We start from the raw sequence: 17,200 nt of genomic DNA, 5'->3' as shown, positions 1-17,200 counted from the left end.
TAAACTACTCTTAAACTATATCAGATACGCTAGATCAAACAACTTGTATGTAATAACAATTATTAATATTTAAATTCTTTCATATTTCAATTTTTTAAAATCATTTTAGCATTTTGTGAAGTTAACGCGGCTTGAATAAAATAACTATTACTAAATAGAAGAAATTGTAATCCACTGAATACACCAAACGTGGTATATGAATTTGTTATTAGATTATTATAAATTTTATAGATCTACACATCTACAAAGGATGCCTCTAAATCTTTTAAAAACCTCATTAACAATAACTTTTGATTTTTCTTTTTTATAATATGTTAAAGTATTTTAAAAAAAATGGTTTACAAATAAGATTATTTATTATAAAAAAAAATATATATAATAGTAAGTTTAGATATTATGGGTTCTTTATTGACCTCTTAGCTCTTGGTAGTTCCATCCAGAGGCGGTGAGAAGGAGGTTGGGAGATTTTTGCTTAGGGCTTTTAGGGCAAAGGATCTCTTCTTTTAATTTATTAATGTTTTTTGCAATATATTAATAGTATAAAAAAGTAAAGAATAAAAACTAAATACACAAATTTAAAAAAAAAAATACGAAGGAAAAATATTATTTTTATATCTAGTTTGGAACAAAAGACACAACAAAATCAAACTATAAGACTGTCCGAGTTTTTTTTTTTTTTTTTTTTAAAAGGTTATCGACAAAATGTACAAAGGTACATATTACCTACACCCCAAGGACCATTCGTTTAAGTATTTGGATTTGTAACTTATTAAGTGGATGTAATCCTTATACCTAATTTCCATTTCATATGATGCTTTTGCTAACCAATGATGGCTACTACAAGAATGGTCATTTTAAAGAAACATATATTTATTAAAATTAGAATGTGATTACATAAAAATTGTTCATGACGATCTTTGGTTTTCAACATAATATTCAAAATAGGAGAATGTTAGATATTTAGTTACTCTTTGTGACAAACGAACCCCTTGGATGTTGGAAAGGCCAAAGCACACTATTACTATCACATGTAACTTTTTCACATGCCTATCTATCTTTCTATGATGTGGATGGATCCACAATCAACCTCATAAAAAAGTTATCGAAAGAAACGCTTTTGTATGAACATTGATCAAAAAAAAATCAATCCCTTTTACATGTGTATTATTAATCTTTTACGAGAGAACAAAAAAGGTTAAAAGCATTCTCTTTTTAAAGACTACACTAATAAAGGAAACATCACATATGAGGTTGATATACTTTTTCCAAGTTGACTAATATTATATAATGGAATATTACTATATCTAGTCATTACCTTTTAAAACAAAATATTATGTACATTACTGTAGAAAATCTTTTCAAAAACCCCACCACATATCTCAAAGCAATTTCTAGACGCATACACTTAAAACATTATTGCAAACACATGATAGTGGAGAAACTATATGCCTATTAATAACACTTATCAGTGCCCCACGTTGGTCCATCCGATGACACTCAAGATCTTGAGAACCCAGCAATAGATCCTAATGCTGATTGGTGGGTTCCATATTTATTCTTAGGCTTTCAATAAAGAATACATATATATTAATGTCGACGATGTTTTTATTATTGTTAATCATGATTTTATATTATTTAACAAGACCATAGGTATAGCTGGGTTAATAAGACAATAAATAGTACGGGTAAAAAAATAATAATGGCAGACACTCCAAATAACTTTCAAGATATTTGACATGACTTGAATTGGAAACATCTATGGATTGTTCATCAATTTATACATTTTTGGCAACCCGCAAAAAGGAAGCCATTTAAAGTAAAGCATGACAACGACATTGTATGAAAAGATGCACAAGATGTCAAAAACTATTGCCTAGGACAATTTTGTCTTCACATCTTTGAACAAACCATAATAGTTATTGCAAAGATAAAAAATTTATTTAGTCATTCAAATAATTTTATTCCTTTTATTATAAATATTTTATCCAAACAAACTTCATTACCCATTGAACCTAAGTCTTAGCAAGATGACATGATTACAATAATCAGGGAACTTTTTTTTTTTTTTGGTAGTGGCAAGCAATTTAATAGGATGATGACATAAAAACATCACATCTCAAACACCAAAACACCAACTTACAACGTTATAATAATACTTGGTGTGTGTGAGAGAGAGAGAGGGGGGGTTTGTGTTGCCCCTATTAAAATAGGTTGTTTCCCTTGTATTTTATTTCCTCCATATGATCTAAGGCCTACACTACTCTACACAAATCTTATCTCCCCAAAAGAAGCCCAAATTTGAATATGAATCCCATGGATGAAGAAAAGAATTGGCTGAATCTTAACGTGGGACAAAACTTTGAAGATTCTTATCCAATCTCAAAACCAATCTCAGTGAAGATATGCCACTTCTGCAAGAGGAAGTTCTACAGCCCACAAGCACTTGGGGGTCATCAAAATGCTCACAAAAGGGAGAGAGATGCAGCAAGAAGATACCACTCACTTAACATGGAGACTACTAAGTTCCCGATTCATCGAACACTTGGTGTGCATTCCCACTCGCTTCCAAATACACCAACCACAAATGAAAGGGGGCAAATAATGGTAACAGTGGGTGAGTATGGAGCTACATGGGTGAATGGTGAAGAGGGTTTAATGTGGCCTGGGAGTTTTTACTTGGATTCACAAATGGCGGCTTCTCAATCTCAGCCTTCGGATCAACTCTCACTTGATTTAACCCTCAAGTTGTGATTTTGGTAATCTACTTTATGTATGTATAAACTTTGTTGATTAGGTTTAGTTAAATTGTGTATGTGCCTCTTGTGATGATTTTGTATGGGTTCTTTAAGTTTTTATATATATATATATATATATATAGGTAATGCGGAAGTTAAATGAAAAAGGAAGTGGATATATCATATATCATATATCATATACATAATACATCAACAGAATTATGATAATCACTTACTTGTCCAGAAAGCATAGATATTTATATATTATGATTATCACATAGCATTTGATTTTTATAAAAGTTGAGATTACTGAAAATAAATAAAGTAAAGCTTACAGTTAAGAGGGTATTAGGCAGGGATTTTAAGCTTCTGGGTGGTGTGAAAGACAATGGGAAGCCTTTGACTGATGATGTTTGGATCGTTGTATGAGGCAGAATCAGAAGGATATCCTTTCTGCACATTTTATTCATTATCTTACAACTAAATTCAATAAAAAAAATCATAAACTTAAAGTTGCATAATTATACTTAAATAACAAACAGAAAAAAAATCAATAACTCCCATGTTTGTCTTTAAAAGAAATTATGGTGAAATTGGTGTAACTTAGTTGCTAGTGATTTACCCAATTAATATTTAGGGTAAACTGAAAATTCAATCCCTGTGGTTAGTGATTTTTGGTCCATAGTTGGAGCTCATTTAGTTCTTCAGTTGAAATTCAATAAACTCCTCTCTCATTTGAAATCAAATTTGTATTCTGATTTTCTATTTATATCCGTTTGTAGATATATGAGTTTTAACATCTATGTCTCTGTTTTATGAATTTCGTCTTCCAGCTTAACAGAGTTATTGCATCTACTAAGGGTTTGTAATGTTTGATTCCAGAGATAAAGATTTATAAAAGTGGGTTTTGATTATGAATCTAAATTTATTTTGCAACAAGTTTAGATTTTGATTTTTGGGATTTTGGTTGAAATTGTTTGATTTAGTGTTCTAGAGAACAGAGATGAAGAAGATGAAAGAGATAAGGGCAAAATGGTCAGTTTGACAAATTCAACAGCTAGGCTGTTAAATTTTACAATCCAAGAACATTAAAAAAAAACACATAGAACTAGGGACCAAAATTGAAAGAAGATTCCTTTTTGGATCTATACCAAAAAAAAATCACCATCCACAGGGACCAAATTTTCAATTTACTTGAACATTTACAAGGTGATATATTATAATGCTGACTTTGCATTTAATTAGAAGTCAGCAAATATGCGATGCTTTCTTTGCATTTGAAATTATTAAGATTCTCTTAAAAAGAAAACATTGAGCATTAAGTTTGAGAGAGTGAAAGAAGGCTTACAGAAGCAAGAGCCTTAAATGAAGTTTCCCTCCAGCAAATCTCCCGAATGATGAGTGGCTTTGAATTCTGATTAAAAGTGCAAAAGACGCGAGTATCCCTCAATCTCATCAGGGCACCATCCACTCTAAGCTGCAACAACAGACACACATACATGAATATAAAAAAAAATTAAAGATATTAAATTATTATTATTCAAAGAGAAGTCAACTCACCCAGAAACGTAAGAGAAGAAACCAACAACTAGGCATCACTCTCTACAAAAAGCAAGAAAAATGAAAACCTAAATGAAGGTTAAAAAGGATTAGCTGAATAAAAATTTAAGATTTTTTATTTACCACTTTCACAGTTAAAAATGAGACTCCACTATCAGCCAATTCATCTTCATACAAAATCACCTCATCATAAAAGAGAATAGGCTCTTTTTTTGATGCAAGTGCAACCACATTAATCTGTTCATCACAATCCTCCCATTTTAAACAATCCTTGTTTTCCTCACCATCTGCTCCACTGCCAGTCTGATCATCATCATCATCAACATAACATTTCCAAAATATTTAAGCAAAGCAATGTAATTTAGTACATCACCATCAAATAATTTCATATTTAGATTAAAAAAAAATAACTGAATAATTACCTCGACAGTTTCACTTCCAGAATAAGGTGTGGTGAAAGTGTAATCATAGTCTAGAATCACCTGCTGAAAGGGTTTGCTGCAAAACAAAATAAAAAATTAAAATTTGAGATTCGATGGAACTCTACATCTTGTAGATTTGTTAAGGCTATTATGTTTAAACACCAACCACCTAGATAAACATCCCAAAGATTCATCAAAATTCATATATTACTTCACTTAAATTATTTCAGTATTTAACATTTGCTTAATTAATATATATACATATATATATACATACATATATATATATATATATATATATATATATATATATACTAGCCGTTACCCGCGCACAGCGGCGGGGACAAATAGCTTCTTTCAACGATATTTTTTTAAAGAAAAATGTTATGTTCCAAAAGAAAGTTCACGTCGTGGGTGAGAGGAAGGGCGGTAATCGTGATAGTGGTTGGTTGAAGGCGGAAGGAGGCATAGCGGTTGTGGTGGTGGTGGTTATATTGTCTTGGTACGAGATTTTTAGGGGATAAAGGATAAGGTTAAAGTTTTAATATTATTATATTATAAATGAGTTGTACTTCAAGCTTAATAGTTTGGACGTCTTAAAAAAATAATATTATTATATTCAATCTATTTATAGAAATAGTTAGATTTCTTTTATAAGTAGTAAAGATATGTTAGTGACCTACTTCAATTTACTACAGAAAATGTCAAGGATTAATAGTTAAATGCTAAGGGTTGTTGATGTTTTATTTTCCATAGTTCAAATGTCAGGGTAAACCAAACTAACTAGGCAGAAAAATATCACAAAGAGAATAGGTTCTTGTGATGAATCTATATGCAAAAAAGTATTTATGTATGATCATTTTTTTATATTTGTTCAAATGGACGTCGAAGTTACACAAAATATACGTGATATGATGTAAATAGTGTATTTTAAAAAAATTGATCCAGATGTTTTCAAAATTAAAACATAATCTTTTAAGACACATATGATCAATAAAACTTACGACATGGTAATATGGTATCATTTCAATTTTTATACTTATTTCATTTTAATCAAGAATCACAATTCAACAAAATTAATATGAGAGGTAGGGTTGATAGGAGAGGACGGTGGAATTCGGAAATGAGGGTATGGAATGGGTTTTTCATAATTAATAAAGAGTATATTTGGGAGAATTCAAAAAAGGCTCCATATATTATACTCAATTGTTAAAGAAAAAATCCTTGGACATAAAGAAAAGGGGGAACCTAGTATTGCTAGGTAGGCTAGTAATGACAGTAGGGTACATTGGTATGTTTAGTTTTTCTTCAAAAACTAATCAAGCAATAGTTGTAGTTATAAGTTATAAATGAGCACAAACTTATAACTCCAACGCATTTCCACGTGAATTTATCTCTCACATGGTACTAGAGTTCTAGTTTTTTTATCTGGTCCTCAAATATTATATTTCATCCTGCTTCTCTTGTACATAATGTTTTCGATTGCCTTATGTGATTATGGCATTATTCCAATATGTTAGTGACTAAATAACTACAAATTAAGATAAGAAGAAGATAACCTTCTGAATTTCCAATGTGCAGCTGCAGGGACTTCAACTGGAGGTAGGGATTCCTTCTTCCAGCCAAGTAAAGCATCAAAAGCATTGAAGTGGATTTTAGTGCCACTGCTCATGTGCTTAAGAACCAAACAACTATCCCCAAACATCATCTCTGGTAAGTGGGTTGTCTCTAGCTTTTCTTCCCACCTGCAAAAGGTTTTCGAAAACAGTATCCGTAACTTATCAGGAATGAAGAAAGGGATTTTTGGAAGAAATGTGCCATGGTAAATCTTAGAAATGTGTGCACAAATGTAAGTTGTGAAAACAATTGTAACAAAAAGGAAAAAACATGATGTGAAGGACAAATTAGAATCTATTTTCATAACATAGTGTTCTTCATAACTTGCAAGAGGCTACACACAAATTATTTTATTGCAAATCTACCAATTCAGAATTACAATTCATGTGTCAACTTAATATCTATAACTTGTGTCAGTCACCCTACTTAAATTTAAAAAGATATGTAGATGCAAATCTAGGTTTTCATTTATTTCGTTTTTCCATTTTTTTGGGAGGAGGGAGGGGAGAGGGGGCTGGTATTGGGGATTACATTTCCTTCTGAGTCAAAAACATGATAGCCAAATGTCAACACGTGAATCCAAATTATTGGATAAGTACCCAAGTTTTGTATGCCAAACCAGGTTTATATTGCACCTAAGGCCCCTCTTTGTCAAATCTCAGGAAATAGCTAGTCAATCCAAGTTCATAACATTTTGATTTGTCCAAACTCAATCATAATTCAGAAAACAGTTCCTTACGACCTCATGTAAGATCAATACAAGTACTCGATCACTCTCCCAATTCCTAACAATTCCAAGCTTTATTAAACAGATTATACCAAGAGCTTCCAGAGCATCGCCGAACAAATTACATATTATAACGTTATAACAACAACGTAATTCGCAGAATTCAACTCTTATTCAATGTGCTTTAAATAAAAAAAATCGATTGTTTAACAATTTTAACACAAATCCGATGTAAAACCCTAAGTCAAATTGGCTTATTGGACTACAATTGAAGTATGAGAGAGAGAGAGAGAGAGTACGATTGTAGGTTGAGGGAGGTAAGGATTGAACGGTTGCTAGACTCGATCTCCCAGCCATGAATGCGGAGTCCTCTACGTCCGTCCGGTAGAAGCTCAGCTCCGGCGGCTTTTACCTCTTTCTCGTCTGCTTCCCACTCCATCTTTGTATGTGAGTCGGAGTCGTAGGTGGTGTTTGCTGAAAAATTGAGATTTGCACTCAACCCACGCCAACTATAGCATATAGGTTTCAATTCTTTTCAGGTGTTTTGGATTAACTTATTTAGTTTTTAAAGTTATAGGTAACGAGGTTGGAATAAACAATAAGAATGAGATAATAAGAATGAGATAGATGCTTATTAAAATTAACTTATTTAGTTTAATAAGTTGGATTTTATCCAAACATTAAAATTAGTTTATTGTGGGAATAAACAATGAGATTTTTTAATATGTGCTCTAAGAGCACATATAAGAAGCATTAATTGATGATATATATTACCATAATTAATTATAAAATACATTAATAATAATAAATATTACCATAATTAAATGTGAAGTGTATTAATAATTTTCATAATAAATGTATTTCAAATTTAATTATGGTAATATTTTTCATAATTAATACTTTTTATGTGTGATCTTAGGATACATATTAGAAAATCCCATAAGCAATAAGCACTTTTTTTTTCCTATCCAAACACCCCCTTAATGTAATGTACGAATGATCAAATTATTTTTCGTATGAATTTAACAAAATTGAAAAAATGATCCTCTGGTTTGGTGGTGCAATAGTGGTTTAATTTTGGATCTTTTTATTGTTTTTATCCCTACACATTTAAAAAGCCGACTATGCCCTTATAACTTATATTTTTCATTTTTTTATTGTTGAAATACATACATTTATTTAATTTATAATTTTTATTTATATTTCATTTGCCTTTTTTCTCTAAAAAAAACACACACACATACATATAAGAAATATATCACCCCTAATGGATGTCACCATCACCCCCGACTGGAACCACCAACAGCTACCACTGTCCACCACTATCACTGCTGACTACCAGCATTAACAACTACCAATGTCTGCTACCATCACCACCGACTACCACCACCGTCCATTACAAACATCTAATCCCACCCTTACCCCCATCTTTCTTTCCTCAGACCTCGATGAAAATTCCCTATCAGCACCACCCTTCTTATCAGAGTTGTCCATACCCAAACATTGGCATCTCCATCTTTCAATGATTACGGTTTTCAGCCGCTACCACCACTGTCATAGAAGATGACGACATCGACATTCACCGCCATCGCTGTTCTCTACCACTATTCGCTAACAACCACATCCATCTCCCCACACCCTCAACTTTTTTTTCCTTAATGAGATGATTCTTCACCACTGACCACCAAACCATCGTTCATCGAATTTTTTCCAACTGCCTCTCCCTCCCAGAAGACCTAAAACGCCAGATGATCAATGGTTTTAAAAAAGACGAGTTCGATTTGAAGGGTTTTATCACCTCTCTCTTCTTCCTCGAGTTTAAATCTGTAGATCGATAGGTTTAAAGAATGAATCAAGTATGTCGCTCTCATTTGTAGATCTGGAAACGAACATATGGAGCTACCGGAGAAGACGAAGGGATGGTGGTAAGTAGGCAATGTCGCTTGAATTTACATCCGGTCGCAAGCCATCTTTACCGGAGTTTGCTAGGTATGCGGGTCTTCGATTATCAGGAGCAGAGAGAGCTGTCATTACTAGAGTTAGGGTTTGAGAAAGATTGATGATGATGGGTGGTGGATTCTGTGGAGATTTGAATATAGAGAAGAAGGTGTTGCTTCCAGTTCGTAAACATATTCCAAATCCAAAATTGGCAAAACTTTCATTCACATTTCTATACTAACAAGGATATGGGTCATAGGATGAAGAATATAATAGCAGAGAGAGAGAGAGAGAGAGAGAGAGAGAGATGAGCGAAAGAGAAGCCCCAAACGGAAGGGAGAATAGAGTGGTTTGGGTTTTTTTTTTCTTTTTTTAATTAGAATAATTAGAAAAGAATTTAATTAAAATTAAAAAGAAAATTATTTAATGAAGGATTTGTCATTTCAGATGGAGTATGGACCAAAAGTACATATAAATGTCAACCATAGGACCAAAATCACACAAAGTATCCGAAATTAAACTACAGATGCACCATTAAACTTTTTTGGATCGAAATTTGACAACCACCAAGACTATTTTTGCAATTTTGTCTATGAATTTTTTTATATTTTTGAAAACTTCAAATTTAGCTCCTATATTTTTTTTTTTTTTTTTTCCACGTGCTACATTACCCGAATTGAAATTCGCAACAATAAGACAAAATACTCCATAAAATTGTATAAAAGGGAGTTAGATAACCATGGAAGTGTTTGAGAGGAATAATAGTTTGGAAAGATAAACATTTTAAGAATTTGAGAAAAAATGAGACATCATGAAATGTTAATCATCTATCCAAGATTAATGCGGAAGAAAAAAAAATAACTAACGGTGGTTATAAATACTTGAGAAAATTACAAAAATGGTATATATATATATATATATATATATATATATATATATATATATATATATAGGGTTAGGTTCATTTGAGACCACCTATATTTTGTGAGACCGTGAGACGCATTTTTTTATTTTTTTTTTTATTTTTTTTAGTTAATTCATGTTCCGAAAATAATATTTAAAAAAAGAATTTTTTGATTTTTCCATTTATTTTGCATTTTAAAATTTTTTTTAGAATATGTACAGTGTAATATTCTATTTAGAATATTTCACGTATTTTTCAAAAAAAAATGAATTTTTTTTTTTAGTTAATTCAAGTTCCGAAAATAATATTTAAAAAAAATTTTAGATTTTTCCATTTATTTTGCATTTTAAAATTATTTTTTAGAATATGTCAGTGTAATATTCTATTTAGAATATTTCACGTATTTTTCAAAAAAAAAAAACGGAATTTTTTATATTTTTTATATTTTTTTTAGTTAATTCAAGTTCCGAAAATAATATTTAAAAAAAGAATTTTTGGATTTTTCCATTTATTTTGCATTTTAAAATTATTTTTAGATTTGATCTCACGGTCTCACAAAATTAGAATGGTCTCAAATGAACCTGTATATATATATATATATATATATATATATATATATATATATATATATATAGTTCAACTACAAAAAAAAAAATTAAACAAACTCGGTCCTTGTGTGTAACATCCCTAAAATTCATAAAAATTTAAAACTTTTCAAGCATCCAAAAACCATTATTTATTACAAAATGTTTTCAAAATAGTTTAATATCAGAGTATCCTAGAAATCAAAATCATAAAATGTGAAGAGGTGCACGATCAAGCCTTCGTCTTCCCACAATCATTCGAAGTACCTGAAACAAAATCCAAAACTGTAAGCCCAAAGCTTAGTAAGTTCTCCAAAAATATCGATACATAACAAATAGCACACATGTAACATCATGAAATTTCACCAGATTCAATTATTTTTAAAACATTAATATAACAGAATGCGTAGCGGAAGACTTATTAGGTTTATTTCAAAAACATCACCAACGTTATTTTCATGTCAAACCACACCCATCAAAATCTAAAGTTCACAAAAACATAATGATGAAACTCATCATGTCCAAATGGTATCATAACTAAAGATACTAACTAAGACTACCCAAAAGCTCTCATCCTCACCACAACATCATGTCAAGCTACCTGTTCCAACACATAAGGAAAGCCAACAAGCAAAGAACAAGTGTTAGCATAAGCTAAGTGAGTCAATACAGTACAATGTCAAGAGAACACACATATCATAGACAGAATCACACAAAACATCCACACACAGTCAAAGACTCACTAGCAAGACATGCAACATCACACCACATAACAAACACAAGTTTACCTCAATTTATTTTAGTTCTTCAGTTAGAGCTTATTTTATTAGTTACTCTCCTCAACACCGCTGTAACTAATTTAATCTTATCGATTCACCGCTTGAATATTATTATATAATATTTTGTTTCTCCGCTTTACATTTATAATTACTCGCTGCTCATTGGTATAACTATTAAAGTATTACCTCTTATTTAGGGTCTATTTATTCACCGCAAAAACCCCCAAAGCAAGACCCCGTTCGCTACTAACGTGACCGGCACGACCCAATGCACTAAGTGAGGCGCGACTCTCACCCGTAATCATTGCCCCCGGTGCGCTGTGTTCGCTACTCCGACTGTGTACATACATGTACGTGCGTTGTCGTTAAGGATTGGTACGAGCGGTGCCAATTCCAACAGATACACCTCCCAAATCCCACGTGATGTTTGCACTGGTCCCACCGCTTGACCAACATCACTCCAGTCCCGGTATACCAAGGTGTACCAAGACCATGTCCCCAGTGGTTGTCTAGAAAAACCAATCGACATCAAAGTTGGCTTAAGCTCTTTTTCCTATACGTATCTTTCAACCTACTAGGCCATCATAATATCCAGATTGGGTATTTACCTATGTCTAGGTTTCTATCCTTCGCCCCGCTAGTGTGTTTCCCTTTTTAATTTAATAATGATTAATTAAATAAGGAGTTACACTTTTACCCTTTCAAGTAATCCTATAATTATTATGAATATTCTTTTATTAACATATTACCTCCTTAAGGGTTATTTTCATGCAAACATGTAATTTCATGAAGTTATTACATTTTACATCACACTACTTCCATACACAACACATGAATGAAGTTGATACAACACTAGCATGCTTGTCCTAAAACATTTTAAACAAATATTTTCAAACAAGAATTAACATGCTCACATCACATAATGCTCATACACTTCACTCAATCTAGCATGACCTTAACTCACATCTCACACCAAACAAGGAAGAGTTTAGCACGCAACACCCTAGGTATCATTACACATAAAACATTTCAACAAGAATGGCATTACCATCAATAATCAAAAGGGCACATGCATCCTAGATAACTAGGTTCATCCCAATCCATCTAAGATATGGGATACTCCTAACAATGTACTCTTAAAACCACAAGTTGACTCACCTTTACCAAAAATGTGACCAACTCACACTTCAAATATTGTATTGGTTGAAGTATCACCCTTGCCCCTATTACATTTCAAATAACAAGGTTATTGGAGTTCTACAATGCCAAAGATGATAAATTTATAAGCCAAACACATAAATCAACTAGCAAGTAAAATTCCCAGTTTTGGACTCAAAACAGCCACCTGTTTCGAGCTGTTTTAGCAAACTTAGAACTTGTATAACTTTCATTTTTATTTCATATTACAGAATTTCAAACTTTTAGCTTTTTATAATGTACTTTTGAAGGTCCAAACGATTTTTCTACAATTTTATATGATTTTTACAAATCTACCTATCAATGCAGCTAAATTTTAACCAGCTGGTGAAAAAGGCGATTATCACCTAAGTTAGAAGCAACAACAGGTTCTGGAAAAATTCATGGATAAGCTAGACTCAAAATGGAAACTTTGAGAGTTTACAGATCATTAATTCAATTCCTGGTGATTTTTCTATAATTTTTTCCAATACAGGGAGAGATTGGTAATTTTTGCTGAATTTTCCAGCTTTAGGTTTCAAGGGCTTTTTGACCGATTAACACATTAAGCCATCACTAAGAACACCCATGAGGGTAAAAATCAGCCTCTTAACAGAAGTAGCATGTCAAACAAGAAAAATATCAATCCCACTCACAACCAACCTATCTTGTGCATAACATTAGGTGGAAAGCAAAGTAAGTTGCACAGATAGGAACCTGGATTTCCTCCACCACCAATACTCATAGAAGGACTTTGAAAGATTGTTTTGAGGCTTATTGGGTGACTCAAAACATGATTTAATCACAGAAAAATACATATTTTATTCATGGTGGAAGTTAAGTTAAGTTTTAGAAATCAACAACAAAGATTGAGACTCCAAAACTTTGCTCAAAATATGAATTTGAACAATAAACTTATAAAGGGGGTTCATAAACAATCTTGACAGCAATTGAGCCATCATGAACACCCAATAAAAGTGAAATTAAACCATAAGAACCTTCATAGGTTTCTAGAAAGAAGAAGATGAGATTTTAATCACCAATTAAGAAGAGAATCCACAACAACAATCATCAATTGACATGGAATTTGACATGTAAACACACAAAGAGATTAAAAGATGATTTTACCAATGCTTGGCCAAAAACAAAATCGCTGCACTCCTTTCCCTTATCACGCTCGTTTTTTTTCCTCTTCTTCTTGGCTTGATCGATGATGCACCTTACCACAAACAAGAATCGGATTTTTTTTTCTTCTTCTGTCGATGTCGATGTCGATGTCGCACGAACACACAAAGGGAAGGGCCGATCAATTCTACCCAAAGAATAAATGGGAACGTGAACAACAAAAAAAAAAAACGTCCGAACCCTTAAATCCCAATAAACACCTGTCGATCCCTCTACATGGGGGTTATTCCCGAATTTTACAATCTAGACCTTAAATTCTTCATATTATACCCCTTTTACCCTAACCCTAATAAGTTAACATTTGATAAAAAATAATCATGAGCCGCATGCGAAACGGAACAATTTGAAAGGGCACATCAAGGGCACCGCACGATTAGGATGAAAACGATGTAACAAAATGGTAATAAAATACGTATGCTTCAATTACCATTTAGAAGTTAAAGTCATATTTATAATTTTGGTCCCTGAACTTTGATTATAAAAATACTTTAAACACAATACTCAAAAGCATTTATGTTAACACTTTCACCCCCTTACTATATTTTGTCTTAAAATGATTTTATTTATCCTAATTATTCCTATGATTTAATTAAGTAATTTTATAAACATTTTAGTTGTTAATTAACTCTTTTTATTTAATTATTTTGTTTAATAACATAAACCCGATATCAGTCTTATGAAAATAGATATTCGATTAACGGAAAACTAACATCGTTTACGGTAGAATTTTCGGGTCGTTACAACACATAATACCAACATGTAACGGGTCCACAACTTTACAGACTAGATTACCCCCGAGCCCACAACATGAGTCTGGCTTGCCTTACAGACCCACAACTCACATCTGGCTTGCTCTCGAGCCCACAACTTATGACTGGCTTGCCCCATTCAATCCTAAGACTAGAATCAAAATGATTATCCCTCAGTGCGAGTCTTATATGCTCCCCTGGCACTCAGCTTGCATCTGGAATGCTTAGGAGTCCTTAGTATGAGTCTGACATGCTCTCCATGTCCCTCAACTCATATCTGGCATACTCCAGGGTTTGTGTAACACTCCGTAAAACACAACCCAAAATTTTCATTTTTCATTTATTTCCAAAACCATAATGTCAGTAGTAAAGTAATAAAAAGTCATAAACCATGTATCTCAAACTGTCATAACATGTGTCACATATCAAAATAACATAGCAAAATATCAGAGTCCAACTCCCAGGCTAAGAACTGTGGTGTGTGCTATGCGATCATCCCGAGCCCTTCCCAGTGCTGGTGGAAGTACCTGAAACTAAAACTGAATCTCTAAGCACAATGCTTAGTGAGTCTCCCCAAACTTCCATGTATCATACTCATATATCATACAACTAAGAGACTCAGGCCCCGCACACTCTCATAGAGATTCGGGCCCCACCCACACTCCGCTGTCTAGGAGATTCGGGCCCCACCCACACTCCGCTGTCTAAGAGACTCAGGCCCCGCACACTCTCATAGAGATTCGGGCCCCACCCACACTCCGCTGTCTAGGAGATTCGGGCCCCGCCCACACTCCACTGTCCAGGAGATTCGGGCCCCGCCCACACTCCGCTGTCTAACAAGCATACAAGTATCACACAGACATCAAGTATATTATCAAGCATATAATTATATATAGCTATCACCGTAACATTCGGGCCCCGGCCACACTCAGCTACTATCATACTATGGGCCAACCTTAGTATCTTAGACCCGCTCCTACCGAAGGGAAACTCACCTCATAAGACTGACTGCTGACAACCTGAGTGAGAAATCCCCAACTGCTGCTCCGGCGACTTCCCAACAATCAATACATACAATACTTTAGTCAAAACTTGATAATCCTTCCTAGGGTAAAACGAATCTTTTACCCCTGGTCAAAGTCAAAGTCTTGGTCGGAATCAAACTTCCAAATTGACTCTACTCGCCGAGTCCATAAATTGACTCGCCGAGTTCTAAGCTCTCAGATATCGTAAATCGCGACTTGACTCGCCGAGTCCCTCCATCAATGAGTCCATCAACCTCTGAGACCTAGTTCCACTCAGCTCACCAATTCTACCCTTCTACTCACTGGTTCGAATCACTAATCAAGGAAAAGTATGGCTCGCGACCAGACTCGCCGAATCAGAGCAACAACTCGTTGAGTCCTTGCATGCAAATCATCAACAGTCGATCTGAATCAATTTCTGTGCATCTAATACATATATCTAGTCTTCTAAGGCTAGTATTACACGTAAAGTTGCTAACTTTACGTGTATGCACGGTGTAATGAAGCAGAAACACCAAAGCTTAGCTATTATGAAGGTTATTTGTCTAGAATAAGATCATAGCTGCATAAAGGTGACTTCCTTGAGCTCCAGGGGCTCAAGGGTGATTAGATACGAGATATAAATTGCTAGCAATGCTTCATCACTAAGGATTTAGGGTTTTTGAGCCCAAAACCATCATATTTGGGGACTACTAGATCTAATACACATAAGGATCAAGGTGAGAGCTTGATTACCAGAAAAGGTGCCAAAAGAGAAATTGCTTTTGGATCTACTTCCTCCTCCTTGAGCCTTAATCTTCTCCTTCTTCTTCTAACTTCTAAATGCACCAAAAATACTCATAAAGGTAAGAATCACCCAAGAACACTTATAGGGGACTAGGGTTTTGAGAGAAATGATCTAGAGGTGATGGAGGCCGAGATGAGGGATTATAATGATGCTTAAATAAGGTGCAAACCCTTAGGATTAGGGTTTTCTCCAGCCTGTCCGACTCGTCGAGTCGGGAATATTGACTCGCTGAGTCGTCCTACAAAACTTCGCGTCCATACTCGCTCCTACTCGACGAGTTAGGTCTAATGACTCATCGAGTAGCCTTAAAATAAAGAATAAAACATTACTTAATTCACTTACCAGGAATGGGGCATTACAATTCTCCCCCGCTTATCTTATACTTCGTCTTTGAAGTCTGTCGACTCTTCAAATAACTCTGGATAATGCTCCTTCATCTCTTCCTGGGGCTCTCATGTCCACTCTGACCCCTTTTGGTGTTTCCACTGCACCTTTATTAACTCGGTCCTCTTATTTCTCAGCTCCTTCGTCTTGCGATCTAAAATCACCACCGGTTTCTCGATATAGTTCAGTTTGTCGTCAACCTAGATATCCTCAATGGGTACCACTGCTGAACTATCCACTAAACACTTTCACAACTACGAGACATTGAAAGTGTTGTGGATCTGACTGAGCTCTGATGGAAGGTCTAACTGGTAAGCAACCCGACCCACCCGGGCCAAAACCCTAAATGGACCAATGAACCTAGGGCCCAGTTTGCCCCTCTTCCAAAATCTGATAACACCCTTCCAGGGTGATACCAAGTCTGATCGCCTCCTGTCGGCGTAACTTTTTTGGCAACTCTGAGCAGTTTGAAGCCTGCTACGGACCTGGTGTATCATCTCTGTGGTCTTGAGTACCACCTCGATACTCCCCATCACTCTCTGACCCACCTCGCCCCAAAAAATGGGGGTCCTACATTTCCTCCCATAAAGCATCTCAAAAGGAGGTCAGTCTATACTGGCGTGGTAAT

The 17,200-nt window shown here is 34.2% G+C and overlaps 2 protein-coding genes and 1 long non-coding RNA gene across 3 annotated transcripts; 1 reads left to right on the top strand and 2 right to left on the bottom strand.

Moving 5' to 3' along the window:
• The first annotated feature begins 2,304 nt into the window (after positions 1-2,304).
• LOC145046527 (zinc finger protein 7-like) lies at positions 2,305-2,751 on the top strand. Its single transcript, XM_078994814.1, has one exon. It carries the CDS (start codon positions 2,305-2,307, stop codon positions 2,749-2,751), a length of 447 nt encoding a protein of 148 aa, XP_078850940.1.
• Positions 2,752-2,890: 139 nt separating this feature from the next.
• Positions 2,891-7,606, bottom strand: LOC145047370 (TIP41-like protein). Its single transcript, XM_078995626.1, has 7 exons — positions 7,361-7,606; positions 6,277-6,462; positions 4,718-4,793; positions 4,419-4,598; positions 4,296-4,337; positions 4,084-4,212; positions 2,891-3,188 (listed from the first exon to the last, which is right to left on the bottom strand). The coding sequence occupies exons 1-7, from the start codon at positions 7,498-7,500 to the stop codon at positions 3,084-3,086; spliced, it is 858 nt and encodes a 285-aa protein (XP_078851752.1). The 5' UTR covers positions 7,501-7,606; the 3' UTR covers positions 2,891-3,083.
• Positions 7,607-10,575: 2,969 nt separating this feature from the next.
• LOC145047369 (uncharacterized) lies at positions 10,576-13,807 on the bottom strand. The gene is made up of 3 exons (XR_013682194.1): positions 13,571-13,807; positions 12,425-12,489; positions 10,576-10,754 (listed from the first exon to the last, which is right to left on the bottom strand). It is a non-coding gene; the product is annotated as an uncharacterized LOC145047369 (long non-coding RNA).
• Between the last annotated feature and the right edge of the window lie 3,393 nt (positions 13,808-17,200).

Source organism: Lactuca saligna, chromosome 5, assembly GCF_052625555.1.
Source record: "Lactuca saligna cultivar CGN05327 chromosome 5, ASM5262555v1, whole genome shotgun sequence".
In the NCBI taxonomy this organism is placed as follows: Eukaryota; Viridiplantae; Streptophyta; class Magnoliopsida; order Asterales; family Asteraceae; genus Lactuca; species Lactuca saligna.
The sequence above is the reverse complement of the archived record's forward strand: the minus strand, read 5'-3'. Positions and strand labels throughout refer to the sequence as shown.